Source organism: Osmerus eperlanus, chromosome 2 (assembly GCF_963692335.1).
Source record: "Osmerus eperlanus chromosome 2, fOsmEpe2.1, whole genome shotgun sequence".
Taxonomy (NCBI): Eukaryota; Metazoa; Chordata; class Actinopteri; order Osmeriformes; family Osmeridae; genus Osmerus; species Osmerus eperlanus.
This window is the reverse complement of record NC_085019.1, coordinates 21,608,393-21,629,828: the sequence shown is the minus strand read 5'-3', so window position 1 is coordinate 21,629,828 and position 21,436 is coordinate 21,608,393. Positions and strand designations below refer to the sequence as shown.

The 21,436-nt window shown below is 50.9% G+C and overlaps 2 protein-coding genes and 1 long non-coding RNA gene across 3 annotated transcripts in view; 2 read left to right on the top strand and 1 right to left on the bottom strand.

The window, feature by feature from the left end:
- The window catches only part of LOC134038348 (myosin-10-like), a 30,756-nt gene extending 27,698 nt beyond the window's left edge, over positions 1-3,058 (top strand). The window contains exons 33-37 of the mRNA XM_062483770.1: positions 1,224-1,347; positions 1,766-1,974; positions 2,203-2,311; positions 2,527-2,699; positions 2,874-3,058. Coding sequence (XP_062339754.1) covers positions 1,224-1,347; positions 1,766-1,974; positions 2,203-2,311; positions 2,527-2,699; positions 2,874-3,027 — 769 coding nt within the window. The 3' untranslated portion in view covers positions 3,028-3,058. The remainder of the gene's footprint in view (positions 1-1,223; positions 1,348-1,765; positions 1,975-2,202; positions 2,312-2,526; positions 2,700-2,873) is intronic.
- A 1,780-nt stretch (positions 3,059-4,838) lies between these two features.
- rad23aa (RAD23 homolog A, nucleotide excision repair protein a) lies at positions 4,839-13,237 on the top strand. The gene is made up of 9 exons (XM_062454499.1): positions 4,839-5,107; positions 5,910-6,071; positions 6,301-6,479; positions 6,754-6,803; positions 10,539-10,666; positions 10,801-10,894; positions 10,980-11,110; positions 11,248-11,397; positions 11,554-13,237. The coding sequence occupies exons 1-9, from the start codon at positions 5,042-5,044 to the stop codon at positions 11,665-11,667; spliced, it is 1,074 nt and encodes a 357-aa protein (XP_062310483.1). The 5' UTR covers positions 4,839-5,041; the 3' UTR covers positions 11,668-13,237.
- Positions 13,238-13,570: 333 nt separating this feature from the next.
- LOC134015144 (uncharacterized) lies at positions 13,571-20,045 on the bottom strand. The gene is made up of 2 exons (XR_009929069.1): positions 14,173-20,045; positions 13,571-13,803 (listed from the first exon to the last, which is right to left on the bottom strand). It is a non-coding gene; the product is annotated as an uncharacterized LOC134015144 (long non-coding RNA).
- Positions 20,046-21,436: the final 1,391 nt, after the last annotated feature.

The following is a 21,436-nucleotide window of genomic DNA, read 5'->3' as shown; positions in this document are numbered from 1 at the left end:
TACGCAAAATTGAGAAAGAAGATTTCCACACACTATTTTAATTCCCGATTTCCATGTTTAAGCACATCAAAGAAAATCTGATAACGGGTCGTTTTTTTGGTTTCCGTTTTCTATTATCAAAACAGAAAATGGAAAATGGGTAGTTTTCCGTTTTTTGTTTTCGTATTTCTAAATGGTAGTCGGAAACAGCTCGTTTCCCGATTTTGGTTTTCTTATTTCAAAACGAAAATCCATTGGCCGCAAAGTACACAGACCCCCAAGGCATACGCGAACTAAGCGGCTGCTTAGGGCCCCCGTGGCCTCCAGAGGGCCCCCAAGAGCACATGAAATTACAGTTTAATGTACCGTTTTTCTTTGATTAAACGCTGCCCTTGATTAAACGCTGCACCAAAAATACGGTAGGAGCAGCATGTCCTGAAATACCTAGTGCTGTAGCAGCATGTCATTTTAATGAACATTCTCTCGTGTTGCACTTGGGGCCCACTAGTGCACTGCTAGCTAAATACGTTTCAAATATCACATCAACATACCTTACTTAGCAAATGACTCTAGCTAGAGACTAGCTGTTAGTTGGCATTAGAAGGGAAGCTTACGAAAAAATAGCCAGAAAACGATTAGCAGTCTAGCCTATTGCTAACGCCTGTCTAGATTATCTATTGAAAGAACTGGAGAGAAGCAGGTGCTCTTGCGTTAGCAAGCTAAACTAGTTTACATGGTTACAGTACAGTAGTTAGTCTAGGTGTTTTCGCTATCTAACGCTAACTGTTCTTGCATTCCTTGCAAATCAGCGTTAATAAAAAGCAGATTAGATAGAGCTAGCTATTCTAATTAACATTGACATTTGCTCTTTGCTTAATCGGTGAGTTAGAAGACCGTACTGTTCAAACTATCTAAGAACATTTAATGTAGCGAACTAACACGATAGCATTCTAGCGCAGCTAGCCTAAAATACCGTATTTCTTCGATTAAACTTTGCCCTCAAATAAACGCCGCCCTCGAATAACGTAGCTCCAAAAATGAACAATGTGTAATACATCTAAGTTTAATCTAAGAAATACGGCAATGAAGAAAAAATATATAATAATTGGCGACGCCGAGGGGCCCCCAAATCAATTCTGCTTAAGGCCCCAAAAAGGCTTGGGCCGGCCCTGACACCATCCGTGAATCCACCGGGCCCTAACCCACTGTGTGTGTCTGTGGGTGTGTGTGTGTGCGCACGCCAGGTCAGCCCTGATGGATGAGAAGAGGCGCCTGGAAGCTCGTATCGCCCAGCTGGAGGAGGAGCTGGAGGAGGAGCAGGGCAACATGGAGCTGCTGAACGACCGCTTCAGGAAGACCACCATGCAGGTAGAGCACCTGGGGGAGACCAGACAGGGAGGGAGGGAGGACCTGGGGGAGACCAGGCAAGGAGGGAGGACCTGGGGGAGACCAGGCAAGGAGGGAGGACCTGGGGGAGACCAGGCAGGGAGGGAGGGAGGACCTGGGAGAGACCAGGCAGGGAGGGAGGGAGGACCTGGGGGAGACCAGGCAGGGAGGGAGGACCTGGGAGAGACCAGAAAGGGAGGGAGGGACAGTAAGGGTCATGTGATGAGGAAGAGGGAATACAGATACAGGAAACAACATCAAAGTACCGAAACTGCGATTATCCCAAGGCTAGTTGAAATAAAGGAATCAAGTTCCCAATCCAACCCTGTACTAATTGACTCTGAAGGAGTGAAAGCAGATCCAGACCGCTTGTTTCACACCCCCTCCCGTCCCCCCCCAGGTGGACACTCTGACCACGGAGCTGAGCGGGGAGCGCAGTGCCGCCCAGAAGAGCGAGAACGCCCGTCAGCAGCTGGAGAGGCAGAACAAGGAGCTGCGGGCCAAGCTGGGTGAGCTGGAGGGCTCGGTCAAGGCCCGCTTCAAGGCCTCCATCACCACCCTGGAGTCCAAGATCCTGCAGCTGGAGGAACAACTGGAGCAGGAGGCCAAGTGAGATTCGAACACACACACATACAGTCACACACACAGTCACACACAGTCACACACACACACTCTTCCGACCTCCTCAAACACCCTAACTATTGGTGCTAGCTTGTCCATAGCCCATCTCTTTCAGATATTGAGCAAAATAAACGGACCGAATAGTTGAGTAGGAATGGTTCCAATCGGCTCTGTCAGGTGTCTGTCTTTAACCTCTCATGGCTCCGCCCCTTCCAGGGAGAGAGCAGCAGCCAATAAGCTGGTCCGGAGGACGGAGAAGAAGCTGAAGGAGGTGTGCATGCAGGTGGAGGACGAGCGTCGCCATGCCGACCAGTTCAAAGAGCAGGTGAGAAAGAGTAACACACAGGGGTCGGCCACCTTGTCTCAAGTTGTCACGTGTTGTCACATGTTATAGGTGAGGCAACCTTGTTACCAAGTATACAGCTCTGATACATCTGTGTGTGTGTGTGTGTGTGACCGTGTGTGTGTGTGACCGTGTGTGTGTGTGACCGTGTGTGTGTGTGTGACCGTGTGTGTGTGTGTGACCGTGTGTGTGTGTAGATGGAGAAGGCTAACTCGCGCATGAAGCAGCTGAAGAGACAGCTGGAGGAGGCGGAGGAGGAGGCCACGCGGGCTAACGCCTACCGCAGGAAGCTGCAGAGGGAGCTGGACGACGCCACAGAGGCCAGCGAGGGCCTCAGCCGAGAGGTCAACACACTCAAGAGCCGGCTCAGGTACGGGGGCTAACACACACATGCTATAAACATACGCACACACCGTATACACACACACATACTGCAAACACAGACATACTGTACTGTTTATAAATGCTCCCACTATAGAGTTTGAGAGTTAATATATAAATTTTCTCCTCAACCCTCTTTTATCTCCTCTCCTCTCCTCCCCAGACGTGGAGGTGCTATCAGTTTCTCCTCCAGTCGTTCAGGCAGGCGTCAGCTCCAGGTGGAGGGAGCCTCTCTGGACCTGCTCTCTGACGACGAGGTGGAGAACAAGATCACAGACAACAACGCCAACGAAACCCCCGCCCCCCCGCAGGAGTAGACCCCCCGCCCCCCCGCAGGAGTAGACCCCCCGCCCCCCCGCAGGAGTAGACCCCCCGCCGCCCCGCAGGAGTAGACCCCCCGACCCCCTGCCCCCCCGCAGGAGTAGACTCCCCGACCCCCCGCAGGAGTAGACCCCCTGCCCCCCCGCAGGAGTAGACCCCCCGACCCCCCCCCCCCCTCCACGCTCCGTCATTACTCTCCTCCCTCTTTCCATTCCTAAATCTCTCATGGACACCAGCCACCCAATTAGACTCACTCTCTTCCTTCACTCTCTGACTCTCTGACTCCCAGACACTTGGTTCTCATCCAAAAGAGGAACCCGCCCCCGACCGGCCTGCATGAAGCATGCCCGACCTCCAGTCCTCCAGTCCTCCAGTCCTCCAACCCCCTCACCCCAGTCACCAGCAGTGGCCCCCTCCTCTACCCCTTCAGAGGCCCCATCTTCAACTGAGGGCCACCTCTCTCCTTATTCAGTTAATGTTTTCTGTACCATGTACAAAATGCTTAACTTCCATTGTTTAAGGTTTCTTTGACTCATGATGTTCCCGTTCATTCGTTTTGTAGGTCTCCAGATTATCTGACTGCGTATGTTTAAAGACTGGAGATGAGCCCGACCTACAGTACCATGCTATATAAAGGCTTGACTGGTGGCTGAATTGTATGACCATGATTTACAGATAGGTAATGCATGTTTGAAGATTTGTATTAAACGGTATCATAAGATTGGTGTGATACAGAGCATCAAGGTTCCCCAAAGGATCAGCTGACATGTTATTCATGAGAAACGTCGTTACCGTCTTGTAAATGATGTATCGCACATTTGAATCCGTGTTTCATTTTACTCAATGGAAAAACAAACAAATTAAAGGTTTCTCAAATGTCTCTAGAAAGTGCCTTAGCCATTGTGGAGAAAGTGTATTGTAGCAGCACAGAAACTACCAGTTTGGAATACATGTAAATTGATGACAAAAAGTACATGAGATGTTTTTTTTGTTTTTGTTTTTTTACTTAGCTTTATGTTACACAGTATGTACCTCTTCCATTATTAACATTCTGGTTGCAGTTTAATAGTAGAGTATTGGTAGGCCTATGTTGAGTCAGTATTGAAACAAAAGGGACATGAATGAGGCAGATCTTAGTAACAGATTCAGGGTCAACTTGGTTTTCACCCGTCAGTGGAAAGAGTGCAGTTGAACAAAGGGTTTGAGATTCCAGATGAGGCCTGTAGCCTACAACATGAGTCTATCTACCACAACATCCGTGCTTACCAGTGTAGACATCAGCGCTTTACAAATGGCTGAACTGAATAAACGTTAATTATATAATTCTTGCTCGTGTTACAAGGAATCCTGTTTTCTGCGTTAAACCTCTGTTCTGTCACGTTACACAAGACGTTAAGTTTGATTTGGTTGAAAGCTTTACCATCGACAAGGTTGTTGTTATTACTGGACTGGCTGTTAACAACCTGCACCGTGTCATCATCTTTAATTTCCTGTTGCCTGCTATTTCTAGAATTTTATAAAAGACCAATAAACATATTCATGATAGATAATGTATTTGTGTATTTTTCACTTGTACACAGGTGACGCAGGACACAAGTGTGTGTGTGTGTGTGTTTGCTTTATAGTTGTTTGTCCAATTAGCTTATCAGCAATAAATGCTAGCCAGGCATGTTAAATTTATTTTTAATATATTTCCCGGTTAAATGATAGATTCGTGAATTCGTAAACCAACTACATCTAGATTGATTAATACAAATACTGAAAAGATGAATATCTGTTCCCGGCCCAAGAGGCTCCCACATGAACCCCAGCGCAGAGGAAGAAACCTTGACGCGGCACCAACTTCCCTTGTAGTCAAAGATGGCGGTTTGCTGAGCACCCATGGAAACACATTTCATGGATGCATATCATCTCGATAGAATTTTCCACCTTTGATGAACATTTTGGAGCTTTCTTGAAGTTCACCCATCTACGAAACTATACATAAAAGACAGTACAGCAACTGCTACAATGCAGATCACGCTAAAAACCCTGCAGCAGCAGACCATCCAAATTGACATAGACCCTGACCAGACGGTAAGTGCCTGATTTTGCTAGCAGTAATAGCACTTAGCTACGCATGCTAGCATGCTCAAGAGAACAAGCTGTGTGGTTAGCTAAGCTCGGTACTTGCCAGCTAGCTAAGTTCGACTGCTGGCTGTATACATTATCAACCAGACACATAAGATATACTTTACAGCATGGTGGCAAATCATAGTACTAATAGTTACTTACAAAGTAGCTAACTACAAGTGATTTGTATTAGCTAGCGCGTTACAGTAGCTAATAGATCTACCTAGCAGCTAGCACTACTGGTGTCAGCTATGATGAATCCCGTGGCTAAATTTAAGCATGACATGGCCAACATTAGCCAGCTAGCTGAATAGTTGACCAGGGAGCTGTCATAGTAGTAATGTTTGACAAGTTGTTTCGTAAATGCAAGTTAGTCACTATCGTAACTAAAGTTACGTTTTTAGCGTTCTACTCAATCAGCTAAGGCATATTGAGCTAATAATTGGGGTTAAGATGTGAAGTTCTTTGGCTAGCACATTTTAGCTAGCGAGCCACAATCTGACATATGTTTCCCTGGTCTGCTGACTGCTGGACCAAAGTTCAAGGCCCTAAATCAGTCGCCAGTCGCGGAGACCTGTTCATTAAGTTATCAGATTGCTAGAACATATTAATGTACTTTATTTCCAATTATCGCAATTACTTTTAAATTGGCATCAGTTAGAACACAATCACCTGCCATGACACTTCGATTAAGATGACGATTCAATGGATGGAGTCTTTGTGTGCATCCCGTCTTTAAACAATCCCCTCTCTTCATTGTCCACAGGTGAAAGCCTTGAAGGAAAAGATCGAAACAGAGAGAGGGAAAGATAACTTCCCTGTGTCTGGACAGAAGCTCATCTACGCTGGCAAGATCCTGCAGGATGACATGCCTATCAAGGACTACAAAATAGACGAGAAGAACTTTGTAGTTGTCATGGTGTCCAAGGTAAACAACGAAATAACTAAACAGGGTTAAAACAGCTGGGAATATAATGACAGGAGCCTGTGAACATCAGTAACAATGCTTACTCATTATCTCAGCCCAAGTTCCTTGCTTTATTGTCTAAGCTCAGCATTAGACATTAGTCTACCATTCACACAACTTCAAACCTCTACACTTCACTGAACTGCATTGCAATGGAGATACCCTGTGTCTTGTCACCTGGGCTCCACAGGCCAAGTCCACCTCTGCGGCCTCATCCCCCCCCTCCGAGACCCCCAAACCCCCGGTCCAGGACTCTGGGTCCTCGTCCTCCACGGCCCCGACCCCGACCCCCGCAGCCATACCCATCCCTCCAGAGGAGGCCAAAGAGGAGAGCTCCTCAGCGGGCACAGAGCCCCCGGCACCAGCCAGGTACCTTGGAGGATCGCTTTAACTATTACCATGACCTGATCCTCCTTGTTGAGATACAGTGTCGATACAATTTAGTTCCCATTGACTGGTTCATTTAGACTCCGATACAGATTGACGTTCTACATTCATTTTAGATGTTAGCAGCAGCTTAAGCCTAAACTTAATATTTTCACATAACCCAGCGTATAGTTCAGTGTGTGTACTACCTTTCCGTGCGCGCTGTTGAAAATGTGCTGAGTGTTGGTGTGTGTGACCCCCCCCTCCATGCCTGCAGCTCGGACCCTGAAGCAGAAGGCCAGGGAGTGGAAGCCTCTTCTGCTCTGGGTGAGTGAAGGGCAGAACCTGGCCACACTGTGGGTGTGGAGCTGACCTGTGTGGGTGTGTGTGTGTGTTGCTGACCTGTGTGGGTGTGGAGCTGACCTGTGTGGGTGTGGTGCTGACCTGTGTGGGTGTGTGTGTGTGTGGTGCTGACCTGTGTGGGTGTGGAGCTGACCTGTGTGGGTGTGGAGCTGACCTGTGTGGGTGGTGCTGACCTGTGTGGGTGTGGAGCTGACCTGTGTGTGTGTGGGTGGTGCTGACCTGTGTGGGTGTGGAGCTGACCTGTGTGTGTGTGGGTGGTGCTGACCTGTGTGGGTGTGGAGCTGACCTGTGTGGGTGTGGTGCTGACCTGTGTGGGTGTGGAGCTGACCTGTGTGTGTGTGGAGCTGACCTGTGGGTGTGTGGAGCTGACCTGTGTGGGTGTGGAGCTGACCTGTGTGGGTGTGGAGCTGACCTGTGTGGGTGTGTGGGTGTGGAGCTGACCTGTGTGGGTGGAGCTGACCTGTGTGGGTGTGGTGCTGACCTGTGTGGGTGTGGAGCTGACCTGTGTGGGTGGAGCTGACCTGTGTGGGTGGAGCTGACCTGTGTGGGTGGAGCTGACCTGTGTGGGTGTGGTGCTGACCTGTGTGGGTGTGGAGCTGACCTGTGTGGGTGTGGTGCTGACCTGTGTGGGTGTGTGTGTGTGTGGTGCTGACCTGTGTGGGTGTGTGTGTGTGTGGTGCTGACCTGTGTGGGTGTGGAGCTGACCTGTGTGGGTGTGGTGCTGACCTGTGTGGGTGTGTGTGTGTGTGGTGCTGACCTGTGTGGGTGTGGAGCTGACCTGTGTGGGTGTGGTGCTGACCTGTGTGGGTGTGTGTGTGTGTGTGGTGCTGACCTGTGTGGGTGTGGTGCTGACCTGTGTGGGTGTGGAGCTGACCTGTGTGGGTGTGGATCTGACCTGTGTGGGTGTGGAGCTGACCTGTGTGGGTGGAGCTGACCTGTGTGGGTGTGGAGCTGACCTGTGTGGGTGGTGCTGACCTGTGTGGGTGTGGAGCTGACCTGTGTGTGTGTGGGTGGTGCTGACCTGTGTGGGTGTGGAGCTGACCTGTGTGGGTGTGGTGCTGACCTGTGTGTGTGTGGAGCTGACCTGTGTGTGTGTGGAGCTGACCTGTGGGTGTGTGGAGCTGACCTGTGTGGGTGTGGAGCTGACCTGTGTGGGTGTGGAGCTGACCTGTGTGGGTGTGTGGGTGTGGAGCTGACCTGTGTGGGTGGAGCTGACCTGTGTGGGTGTGGAGCTGACCTGTGTGGGTGTGGTGCTGACCTGTGTGGGTGTGGTGCTGACCTGTGTGGGTGTGGTGCTGACCTGTGTGGGTGTGGAGCTGACCTGTGTGGGTGTGGAGCTGACCTGTGTGGGTGTGGAGCTGACCTGTGTGGGTGTGGAGCTGACCTGTGTGGGTGGAGCTGACCTGTGTGGGTGTGGAGCTGACCTGTGTGGGTGTGGTGCTGACCTATGTGGGTGTGGAGCTGACCTGTGTGGGTGTGGAGCTGACCTGTGTGGGTGTGGAGCTGACCTGTGTGGGTGGTGCTGACCTGTGTGGGTGTGGAGCTGACCTGTGTGGGTGTGGGTGGTGCTGACCTGTGTGGGTGTGGAGCTGACCTGTGTGGGTGTGGTGCTGACCTGTGTGGGTGTGGAGCTGACCTGTGTGTGTGTGGAGCTGACCTGTGGGTGTGTGGAGCTGACCTGTGTGGGTGTGGAGCTGACCTGTGTGGGTGTGGAGCTGACCTGTGTGGGTGTGTGGGTGTGGAGCTGACCTGTGTGGGTGGAGCTGACCTGTGTGGGTGTGGTGCTGACCTGTGTGGGTGTGGAGCTGACCTGTGTGGGTGGAGCTGACCTGTGTGGGTGTGGTGCTGACCTGTGTGGGTGTGGAGCTGACCTGTGTGGGTGTGGTGCTGACCTGTGTGGGTGTGGTGCTGACCTGTGTGGGTGTGTGTGTGTGTGGTGCTGACCTGTGTGGGTGTGTGTGTGTGTGGTGCTGACCTGTGTGGGTGTGGAGCTGACCTGTGTGGGTGTGGTGCTGACCTGTGTGTGTGTGTGTGTGTGGTGCTGACCTGTGTGGGTGTGGAGCTGACCTGTGTGGGTGTGGTGCTGACCTGTGTGGGTGTGTGTGTGTGTGTGTGGTGCTGACCTGTGTGGGTGTGGTGCTGACCTGTGTGGGTGTGGAGCTGACCTGTGTGGGTGTGGAGCTGACCTGTGTGGGTGTGGAGCTGACCTGTGTGGGTGGTGCTGACCTGTGTGGGTGTGGAGCTGACCTGTGTGGGTGGTGCTGACCTGTGTGGGTGTGGAGCTGACCTGTGTGTGTGTGGGTGGTGCTGACCTGTGTGGGTGTGGAGCTGACCTGTGTGGGTGTGGTGCTGACCTGTGTGTGTGTGGAGCTGACCTGTGTGTGTGTGGAGCTGACCTGTGGGTGTGTGGAGCTGACCTGTGTGGGTGTGGAGCTGACCTGTGTGGGTGTGGAGCTGACCTGTGTGGGTGTGTGGGTGTGGAGCTGACCTGTGTGGGTGGAGCTGACCTGTGTGGGTGTGGAGCTGACCTGTGTGGGTGGAGCTGACTTGTGTGGGTGTGGTGCTGACCTGTGTGGGTGTGGTGCTGACCTGTGTGGGTGTGGAGCTGACCTGTGTGGGTGTGGAGCTGACCTGTGTGGGTGTGGAGCTGACCTGTGTGGGTGGTGCTGACCTGTGTGGGTGTAGAGCTGACCTGTGTGGGTGTGGAGCTGACCTGTGTGGGTGTGGAGCTGACCTGTGTGGGTGGAGCTGACCTGTGTGGGTGTGGAGCTGACCTGTGTGGGTGTGGTGCTGACCTGTGTGGGTGTGGAGCTGACCTGTGTGGGTGTGGAGCTGACCTGTGTGGGTGTGGTGCTGACCTGTGTGGGTGTGGTGCTGACCTGTGTGGGTGTGGAGCTGACCTGTGTGGGTGTGGAGCTGACCTGTGTGGGTGTGGAGCTGACCTGTGTGGGTGGTGCTGACCTGTGTGGGTGTGGAGCTGACCTGTGTGGGTGTGGAGCTGACCTGTGTGGGTGTGGTGCTGACCTGTGTGGGTGTGGTGCTGACCTGTGTGGGTGTGGAGCTGACCTGTGTGGGTGGTGCTGACATGTGTGGGTGTGGAGCTGACCTGTGTGGGTGTGGTGCTGACCTGTGTGGGTGTGGAGCTGACCTGTGTGGGTGGGTGGAGCTGACCTGTGTGGGTGGGTGGAGCTGACCTGTGTGGGTGTGGTGCTGACCTGTGTGGGTGTGGTGCTGACCTGTGTGTGGTGCTGACCTGTGTGGGTGTGGTGCTGACCTGTGTGGGTGTGGAGCTGACCTGTGTGGGTGGTGCTGACCTGTGTGGGTGTGGAGCTGACCTGTGTGGGTGTGGTGCTGACCTGTGTGGGTGTGGAGCTGACCTGTGTGGGTGTGGAGCTGACCTGTGTGGGTGGGTGGAGCTGACCTGTGTGGGTGTGGTGCTGACCTGTGTGGGTGTGGTGCTGACCTGTGTGGGTGTGGAGCTGACCTGTGTGGGTGTGGAGCTGACCTGTGTGGGTGTGGAGCTGACCTGTGTGGGTGTGGAGCTGACCTGTGTGGGTGTGGAGCTGACCTGTGTGGGTGGGTGGAGCTGACTTGTGTGGGTGGTGCTGACCTGTGTGGGTGTGTGTTTGTGTTGCCGACCTGTGTGGGTGTGTGTTTGTGTTGCCGACCTGTGTTGACCTGTGTGGGTGTGCTGTCCAGTGACAGGGGCAGAGTATGAGACCATGCTGACTGAGATCATGTCCATGGGCTACGAGAGGGAGAGGGTGGTGGCTGCACTCCGCGCCAGCTTCAACAACCCACACAGAGCTGTGGAGTATCTGCTCACTGTGAGGGAACACACACACACACACACGTACATCACGACCTGAAGATCTGTACAACAATGTTAACACCGACTCCCATTTGTAGCCGAGTGGAGCAGGATTGCGCTTCTCCAACCCTGTTGTGTGTGTGTCTCCAGGGTATTCCCAGCAGTCCGATCCAGGAGACGAATCCCCCGGTCCTGTCTCCAGCCTCGGGGCGCACCTCCTCCGACACGCCTGCTCTCGCTGAGGGTGAGTCTCCTGCTGACGGCTGGACTGCTCCGGACCCGGGCGTGAGGGGAGGTTAATGTGTGTGTGTGTGTGTGTGTGTGTGTAGGAGAGAACCCCCTCGAGTTCCTGCGTACTCAGCCCCAGTTCCACAACATGAGGCAGGTGATCCAGCAGAATCCTTCCCTGCTGTCGGCTGTCCTACAACAGCTGGGCCGGGAGAACCCTCCTCTTCTACAGGTAGCGCACACACGCGCGCACGCAGACCGTTCAGAATGCACTCGATGCAAACCTGTTCTCCACGTCTCCATCTCCTGTCTTCCTGTGTTTCTTTCTTTCTCTCACTCCCCCCCCCCCCCCCCCCTCTCCGATGGCAGCAAATCAGCCAGTACCAGGAGCGCTTCATCCAGATGCTGAACGAGCCGGAGGGGCCCGAGGTGGCGGGGGAGCTGGGGGCCGCCGGGGAGGAAGGGGCCCCCGTCAACTACATCCAGGTCACGCCACAGGAGAAGGAGGCCATCGAGAGGGTGAGCGAGGCTGGGGGGGGGGGGGGGATGCGGGGGGGGGGGGGGGGGGGGGGGGGGGGGGATGCAGGGCGGGAGCCGAAACGAAACGCACCCGACCAACCCCCCCCCCCCGCGTCACATGGCTTGAATTAACCTCCCCGTGTTTTCGTTCTCCAGTTAAAAGCGATGGGGTTCCCCGAGGCGCTGGTGATCCAGGCCTACTTCGCCTGCGAGAAGAACGAGAACCTGGCGGCCAACTTCCTCCTCAACCAGGGCTTCGAAGACGAATGAGACGCCTCCCCCGCTCTCCCTCCCTCCCCCTCCTCCCCTGTCCTCCCCTCCCCCCTGCCACCCTCCCCCAGCACAAGGACTGCACCCCCAGTGTACAGCATACTAGCCTGGGGCCCAGCACTGTACAGCCACTACGAGGGAGGCAGAGGGCCTAGCAGAGGGAAGGGTAGTAGGAGAGGGAGGGATATTGGTGTGGATGACGGCTATATGGGGGGGGGGGGCGTTAATGCTATACAAACCTTAAGTTGTGTAGTAGAGGTCCATTTAGGGTTGCATGGTGGGGTCAAAGGGTGACGGGGGGGGGGGGGAGGAAGGGGTGGCGGCTGGCGGCTATGACAAAATCCACTAGAATTCCAATGGAATGTGAGTGAGACTTGTTTAAAGGGGGAGAGAGGTCTATGAGGATTTTAAAGGAGCTTTTGGGAACATGGGAGGTGGGGCGGGGGGGTTGATGTGCTAAGGATTTACCGAAGGTGCGCCTGTTTCGGCCTGCCAGTGTAGGTGGATGCGAATCAGTTAAGGAAAGTTCAAAAAACGAAGAAGGAAAAAAAAACAAGAAGAAGAAACAAAAGAATTGATATGCATATCTAAGCTTGTAACACTGTTTACTGGATGTTGATGGAAGCACATTCTCCTCGATGCACTTCTACGATGTTATCAGTGAGTATGTGCGTGTTTGTCCGCATGTGTGAGAGAGAAACTGAGTGTACGTGAGTGGTGAGTCGAGCATTATAGAGATAACATGCCTGTAAGTGAAAGGTGATGTATTGCTGGGGTGTATTTGGGCGGAGAAGGGGGTGGGGTGTGGGAGGTTCAGAGCAGAGGGAAACCGAACTAAAGTGATAATGATGAAGAACATGTCTACAGCCTGTCTGTGATTCACTTTTTAAAACACACACACACACGTCTCTTAGGCCCCCATCCTAAGCCCACAGAAGTGTAGTATCCATCATTCAAACACATCCCCCTAGTCTGATGGAAATGTGTGCGGTATTAAGTATTAGAACAGGGCCCAAGATTCCTATGTTGAACTGAGGAGGTGGGACCAAATCCTGGGACATCGCAACCCAGTAACCTACATCAGAAACGACCTTAAAGAAGGCCGTGAAGAAAGGGTGCGCTTGTAGAGTATCGCTACCCAACCCCGGGCCCCACAACAAGCTTTTGATGTGTCCGTGGGCCATAGTTGTTATAATCCAGCCTTACATTGCAACGTCGACATTTTAACCATGAACAAACGGGACACATTTAGCTGGATGCAGCGGGGTCATGCCTTATACTGCGGACCTCCACTGACCGTGTGTGTGTGTGTGTGTGTGGGGGGGGGACCAAGAGACAGGGCACCGTTCCATGGTGGGTACGTGTCCTGACGGGTCAGCATCAAAGCCTTCAGTTGGTGACCTGTGGGTCCACGTGGAAGAGACTGGAGAAGGTGATTCATTGAGTGTGTTCAGCTCACCGAGGTGTGTCGGGTCCGTGCGGATGGCTTTCACCGACGCCGACGTTGTACAGCAACAACATGTGCTTAGATGAAGCGCTGCTTCATGAATAAACTTCAGCAATATATCAAGACTGACTGGGGCTCGTTATTTCCTCTGAGCATCTTAGGGACACAGCCGGGATTTTTTTGTTGTATTTTCTGGCTATGGTAAAAGACTAGGTATTTTGTTAAGTACTACTGTTTTATGAATGATTTGCTAATGCTAAAACATTCTATTCTCGAGTTGCTAATGCTAAACATCTTATTCTACAGTTGCTGCTGTCCCCTAGGTTACATCTTTCCTTAAAACCGCGTGGCATGCACTCCTTGCTCACAGACAGGTTAAAAAACCCACACAGGAGTAAAACCACATACAAACAACGGCTCCGGGAAACAAAAGAATAACCAGACATGTACAGTAGGTTACAGTAAAGAACATCCTTTTATTCAATCAGTTGAAGGTGGTGCTCTTTCAAACTGTGTTTTTCTTATTATGGAAAAGAAACTGTAATTAACACATGCATTTCACCACAGGCTCTGGGAGGTGTGTCTGAAGAGGGGGGTGACTAAACGCTCCCGGGGGGGCAGGGAGGGAAACTGTCCAATGGGGGGGGGGGATATACTGCAGTAAACACTGTGCCCTACAGACGTAAAAACTTACAAACTAAGATCACGGATGGCCAGGAGCCTCTCTCTCTCTGGGGCGAGACACGGAGCCTCTCTGGGGCAAGACACGGAGCCTCTCTGGGGCAAGACACGGTGCCTCTCTCTATAGGGCGAGACACAGAGGCTCTCTCTATAGGGCGAGACACAGAGGCTCTCTCTCTCTATAGGGCGAGACACAGAGGCTCTCTCTCTCTATAGGGCGAGACACAGAGGCTCTCTATAGGGCGAGACACAGAGGCTCTCTGTGAGGCTCCGTGCCACGTTATGGCTTCTCAACTGTGGCCGGCCTCCTGTCTGGCTGGGACTGGATCATCAATACTGTTGCTGGCTTCACTCAATGGAGACGGGAATAATAGAACACCTCCAGCTCTAAGGAAGCGTGTTGGGTTGGATCTCTGCATTTCACTGTGAGGGGCTCTAATGCTGCTCTGTTTCTGTGGACTGGGTGACTGACACACTTCCTGGTCTGGCTCTGACCCGCTGAGGTGCTTGGTTGTCATCAGGTACTTTAATACAAGGGTCTGGTCACATACAACCACTAGCAATGTGCTATCATACCACTGCAGGTCTACAGTCTTCACTGCCTATGTTATACAATAACCAGAAATGGATCAAATGAACGCAAATTCCAAATTAAGTAATTAAAAAAAAAAAAAAATGAGAAAAATAATGACAAACAAGCCTGCCCTTTACTCTACTCTACTCTGCTCCCTGTTGGCCAGCTCCCTCCGATAGTCCAATCAAAGAGAAGCTCCTAGGTGACTTTTAACCCCGCCGGACAGGATTGACCAATCATCATCCTCTGTTCCCCACGGAAAAACCTCTCACGCCCAGGCACGCCACGACCTCACCACACCCCAACCCAGAGCCTGCAGGTGTAACTTGTTCACTTACATTAGCTGTTTGAATGGAGAAGCTGGAGGTATGGGAATACAATGTGAAGCGTACAGACAGGATAACATATGAGCTAACTGCATTCTGCTCAGACAAAAGGTTTTGCGTTTTCATTTTTTTTTCTTTTCTTCAGCCCCTCCCCGTTCTGAGGAAGGGATGAAAGAGAAGGGGAAGGAGGGAAGGAGAAGTTTACACGGCTACAGACTACTCCAGTGTCCAAGAGAGACAGAAGAAGACAAAGGACAGAGGAAGAGAAGCAAGACAAGAAAACATGTTTTTTTTTTTTTTTGTAAGTTTTTTTTTTAGTTTTTTTTCTGAATTATTCAACAATAAAAAGAGGAACTAAATCACACCAATTTCCTTTAGTACTATATATATACTGCTTTGAAAAGCTCGAAGAAGAAGAGGAGGAGAATATAGAAGAAGAAAGGAAGAAGGAGGGGGGCGTTTTTTGAGACGGGCACTCGGGATTACAAGATGGAGACTGTGAACAAAAGGCACTTTTTAGGGACAACCTTTAAGATGCTCTGTCACTATTAACACTACGTCACCAAACAGAATATTTAGAGTCATTTACACCGTGGTGGGGACAGGGAGCCTGTGTGGAGGGGGAAGGGTTCACCTTGTGGTCTCTCCACCTGTTCTCAGGGTCTCCCTCAGTCTCTCCTCTCTCTCTCTCTCTCTCTCTCTCTCTCTCTCTCTCTCTCTCTCTCTCTCTCTCTCTCTCTCTCTCTCCTCAGGTCGAGACAGGAGTACTACACATCAACTACACCTACCAAAATGGATTTCACAACACATCTCCCATCTCGCCAAACACTGCAAAGTCACCCGGGTTTGGAGTGAACACTTTTCTACAAAATCGGATTCCAATTCAGATGCATCTCCCAGAAGCGGGAAGATCTTGTCTTTAGTACACCAAATGTTGTCTTTACTCTGATTGGACAGTTTGATGTCCACAGGGTAAACCAATTGGAATACAGAAGAGGGATTCTATACCATAAAAGGGCATGTTTTGGCTGTCAAGGATAGCCAGTTGTGTGGCGATAATGATTTTGTGTATCGCAACAGGACTTTGTACACAGACAGTACTGTGTTAGTTCATGCCTCTGTTTAGAAAGCCCTTTCTCCTTCAGACTGTGCTGAGGTCTCTTCCCTCTCCCTAGGGGTCAAAGGTTGAAGAAAAATGCCTTTTGTCACACAATGAACCCCTCCCCCCTTGGTAAATACAAAAAGAGAAATAGAATAATGAAAGTTTTTCCTAAATTATTTTTTTTGCTTTATGATAACACTTAATTTTGTTTATTATGTATGTATAATAGAGTTTGACTGTACTTTATCTTGTAAAAAGCACCAGTTTCATTTAGTGATATATATTTTTTGTTATGCAAACACGTTCCTTCAGCCCTCCCACATTTTGAAAACAAATCAATACAAACAAAAGAATTTATTTAAAAAAAAGCTATAATAAAAAAAAAAAAGAAATCCCCAAACTTACAAAGACTGGGGTTTTTTCTCAGCCCTCGTATTTAGAGTCCCGGAGCGCAAGGACTTGAAAACAAAAAAACAGAGGGTCTTCCCACTCTTTCCTTTTCTTTACACCCTCAAAACAATCAAACAGACAAACACAATTCATCTATCCAAGGCATTGCACATGGCTCTATCAACATACACATCATTTTCAATTTTCAATAACAATACTTCCCATCGAAACAACAAAGAACTAAGAAATCCGTCCGCCTAAAACCGATCTTTTGACTACACCACGACGTCACCTCCTCTATTGTTGCCTGTGTGTCTGGAGGCTTGTGTCTGTATCAGACGCGGGTGTGTGTGTGTGTGTGTGTGTGGGTTCATGATACTGGTACTTTTGCGCAAATCAGCGGTTTGAGATACATATCTGTGCCACGCTTCAAAAAATAACTAGACTGCCACAGAGCTTATTTTGCAAATAAAAAAATGTATATATCTATAAATATATATGTGTATTATATATATATATAAAGATGCTTGCGATTATCTAGTGAGCTCACCACCCCTTCCCTTTCCAGGCATAAGATTTCACCATAGCTTATATGTGAGAAAGAAAATAACCTGAATTCATGTTTTAACAAATTGCATAATGGGAATACAGAGGCACTTCCATAGATTAGAAAAGAAATCCCCAGTAGCCTTGCTGGAAAGAGTTATCCCCGCAGTGCTAGCTAGTTCTTCCTCGTGGAACGGATGAGATGGTCGCCATTGGCAACGACCACTTCGTTAGTCGGCTTCCCTGCACTGAATTACATGGCATGGGCAGTCCAGTTATTTTGTGAGGTGGGTTGAAGTCGATTGGATTTTTATGTTCCGTTTCGTAAAAATCTTTTGATGAATACTAAATGGTGGGTTCTAATAGGCAGGATAAAAACAAAAAGCTAAAGGCTTCCTCAGATTGTCCTATAACATTAAGACTTCCCTTTCAAGTCAATCTGGCTGGGTGCTGGTTTTCAACACTGACTGTTGCTAAAAAGGTTTGCAGGTGGCTGTGTGTGTGTGTGTGTGTTTTTAGCAGGTGGCTGTGTGTGTGTGTGTTTTCAGCGATGCCGTGCCCTAACTAGTGGTGGTTGTTTGTGTCCGACTGAGACCAGGAAAGTGAAGCCTTGCTTCCTGCCCCGGGCCGAGTCCTGTCCTATGGTTGGCTGGTAAGGTAAGGTAACTTTAGTGCACTTTGATCAACAAGGACTGATTGAATTCTATGTTTGTCTTACCAAGGCTGGGTAAGGGGGCGAGGTTGGGACAGAGAGCTGGTTACCATAGCAACCCCCTCATCCTATCAGGCCGCCCCTAAAAAAACAGCTGACTGAACTCTGACCCCAGGCCTCTCCTCTCCTCCTCTTCCTCCTCCTCCCCGAGCATCATGGGTAGAGATATGTCACATATTTGATTTTGCTCCGCAGTGTGGCGCTCTGTTCTTGGAACGAGTGCATTCTGGGAGTGTAAACAAGGAGGGTAAACTTTAGGGAGACAGAAGGAAAGAGCGGTACTGGGTTTCCGTAGCAACCTCATTCTCACCGTTTCCCCCTCCAACACGCTCTACTGGCACCCTCTCACCATCAAGCCACCCTGTCTACGCATCTATCCTCCCACTTCACCCCACCCCAACACTCCCTCTCCCATAAGGTGCTGTCAAAGGTGCTTCAAATATCAAAACAAAAATCGAATAAAAAAATTGGTATAAATTCAAAAGGAACGAGTCAAATAAGAGAAGACATAAGATAACAGAAGATAACTTTTTTTCTTTTTCTTTACACAAATAGGGCCAAGGGGGAGTCGGGGGGGGGTTACCAGGTGTGTGTGTGTGTTAGTATGGATGTGTGTATGGTATATTGGGGGGGGGGGTATTTGTCTGATACAAGAAGTGGAGAGATGTGACTGGTCATAATCATGAGTGCATAGTATCTAGGGAGGAGGCAGTCACACCACCTATTTCTGTACTTCGCCACAAACCGCTCACATACCCCAACAGCCGACATGGGTCACGATGTGCATGACGGCGAGGCCTGTCCCTATGTCAGTGTGTGACCGTGCATGGACGTACGCCGTGCTTTAATGACTTGTGTTTGCCGTTCTTCATCGTTTGAAGGAGAGTATGGGCCTTAGGAGCTGGTTGGTGGTGTCGCGTTAGCCCAGCTTGGGTTTCAGTCTTGGGGGTTACGATGCCAGGTCCTGGAGGCTGGTCGCCTGGTGCTGGTCTCGAGCTGCTGTTTAGAGGAGCAGGCTGTGAGGCAGATGAACCGGCTCGTAGACCGTTAGACTGAGGGAAGGAGACGACTCTGCCTCGCATCAAGGATGTTTCTCCTTGTTCGCCAGCCTGCATGTAATAGTGCACATCAAAAGATTAGTGTTTGTTCAGATTGTAGTGCAACTCCTTGTTCACGATATGTTTCTTTTGGCATTGTCTCTGTCTGGTTAGTATTAGAGGGGCCGGGTCAAGTCAACGGGGTCCAGGAGGTTGCGGTGGGTTTGAGGTGTGTACGTGTCTGTGAGAGTGTGCGTGCGGCTGGGATGGTGCGACCACTTTGACCCAATTGTCTCCGGGTGGTTCATTCTGCCAAATGTTTTTTTTGTTTGTTTGTTTTTTTTTTGGGGGGGGGGGGGGGTTCTTTAGACGTGATGTTTTTTCTGCATTTCAATTTCCTACTCCACGTGCTGACTGGTGCGACTGTTGTCGAGCTGGGGGGTTCCATTGGATGACCAACGCGTTCCCACCACGTTCCTCCTCGAGTTCCTGCTCCATCTGTATGCTGGCTCTGAGAGATGAATGACTGACTGGCTGGCTGGCTGGCTGGCTGGCTGGCTGGTTGATTGGCTGGCTGGCTGGTTGATTGGCTGGCTGGCTGGTTGACTGACCCTTCTTCCTCTCTCCTGCGTTTACCATGTTCTCCTCCTCCTCGTATCCTCTGAGTGTTGGGGGTTCCCTCTGTGTAGGTTGAGTGATCATCTGATTGGCTCGTGCCGATTTCCCGGTTGGCGTGCCTGTTGCTGTGGGAGACGGGGCGAGGGGGCGGGGTTTGGAGGAGGGCGATTTCCTGTGGGTTATTTCCTCTGTTTTCCTTGATAAGGTTCCCGATTGTGAAGAAAGAATTCTAGTTGCTGGTTTGAAGATAGGTCGTGTCAGAGGAACCAGGACTGTAAAAGGGAGAGAAAGGCAGAGAGAGAACAAAAGAGGATTGGTGTTAACCCAGTAGTGTTGTAGAATAGACAGTTCCTTACTTGGCCACCAGATGTCCCTCTTGGAGTCAAAGTGGTCACTAGTTGCTGTTGACTAGTAACCTGTAGGAAATGCTACTAATTCCACTCGTGAGAATCTCTACGCATAAAGCCTGTATGTCTGTCGTAAACGCTCTGTAAAGACGATGAAAGAAATGTCCATTCTCGTTCGAGAAAGACGAAGAAAGATCACGAGAGAGAGAGAGAGAAAGAGCCGAAGAGAATGCTAGAAGTGAGATGACTAACTACCGAGCCCACCCACTGCCGAGCACCCGGCGCCCACTGCTGAGACCTGGCAGCGGCCTGGAACAGGCCAGCATTCTGGAAGTCAAGTCTAGGAAACTCTGGCCCTCCGGGGGAACGGCCTTTTGTTTGGTTTTGACGCTAACAGGTCGCATGAATAAATACTCCCTTCCCTCCCTCCATCCACCCCCCCTCTGGGCACTGTCCCAGCAGCTTCTGGGCTTAGTGACTCTTCCCTTCTCAGTTACACTCTCTCTCCCCCCCCCTCTCTCACTTTTCTCTGTGTCTATTTATCTCCCCCTAGCGCTTTCTCCGCCCCCCCCCCCCCCCCCCCCCCCCAACTCACCCCACCACCAACATCCCTTCTCAAGTTCAAGTTCAACTGTCTATGACATCATGTCTGGTTGCTGTGGGCAACCAGACAGTCAGGACGTGACTTGTCTGTGGAGGACCATGCTAAAACACTGTCCTTCTCTCTCCCTCTCTCTCTCTGTGTCTGTCGCTCTTGTTCTCTCGTTTCCAGGCTGTTCTTCAGGCAGTACACGGTTCCTACCAGCAGATGGCGATTACAGACCAATGATTACAGACCACATTTTCAGGCCACTGTAGTTACAAGAGCATACGCTTTTTGCTAGGCCTTAGAACCCCTTATTACAGTCATGTTTCAGTGGAGTATTGATGCATAGTTTATTTCTACGACTGCCTATTTAACCCATCGTTTTTTTTTTTTTTTTTTACGTGCAAACTCAAACTTTGCAAAGACAACACTCGAACTCGAGGTGCAAGTATGTGTGTACGTGTGTGTACATAAGAGACAAAGAATACAGAGAGACAAAATGGCGTTGAGTTGGCACCGGGTAACACGACGAGGGGAGGGTCGGCCAAAACTGGCCGAAGCCGGGGGACAAAACAAAGAGAGAAGGAGGGAAAGAGGGAGGGAAAGAGGGAGGGAAAGAGGGAGCAGGAACAGGGCATCAGGGAAGAAACAAGGGATGATACGAGGAGGGGAGTGTGGGGAGAGATTGAGAGAGGGATGGGGGAGGGATAGTTTCAGATGGTTTCCATGTGGTGATGAATGGAGAGAGAGAGAGAGACAGAGAGAGAGAGAGAGAAAGGGAGGGAGGGGAAAGTGGGATAGTGGGAGAGAGAGAGAGAGAGAGAGAGAGAGAGGAGAGAGAGAGAGAGAGAGAGAGAGAGAGAGAGAGGGAGGGAGGGAGGGAGGGAGGGAGGGAGGGAGGGAGGGAGGGAGGGAGGGAGGGAGGGAGGGAGAGAGAGAGAGAGAGAGAGAGAGAGAGAGAGAGAGAGAGAGAGAGAGAGAGAGATGAGAGAGAGAGAGAGAGAGAGAGAGAGAGGAGAGAGAGGAGAGAGAGAGAGAGAGAGAGAGAGAGAGAGAGAGAGAGAGAGAGGGAGGGAGGGAGGGAAAGTGGGAGAGTGGGGGAGAGACAGCAGGCTGCAGGCGGGTGTGGTGGGACACTAATGAGAAAAGTGCAGTGGGTAATGGAGAAGGCATATGAAGCACTGTGGTAGAGAGGTATGGATGGAGGGAGGCGGGAGAGGGAGGGAAGGAGAGGAGGGAGAGAGGGGGAGGGAGCGAGGGACAGAGGGAGGGAAGGGAAGGAGCAAGGTGAGGGAGAGTGGGAGAGAGTCGGGGGGAGAACGGGAGAGGAGACAGAGAGAGGGGGGAGAGGGGAAGAGAGAGAGCGAGAGAGAGACAGATCGTTGCCGGAGGGGCAGGCTCCA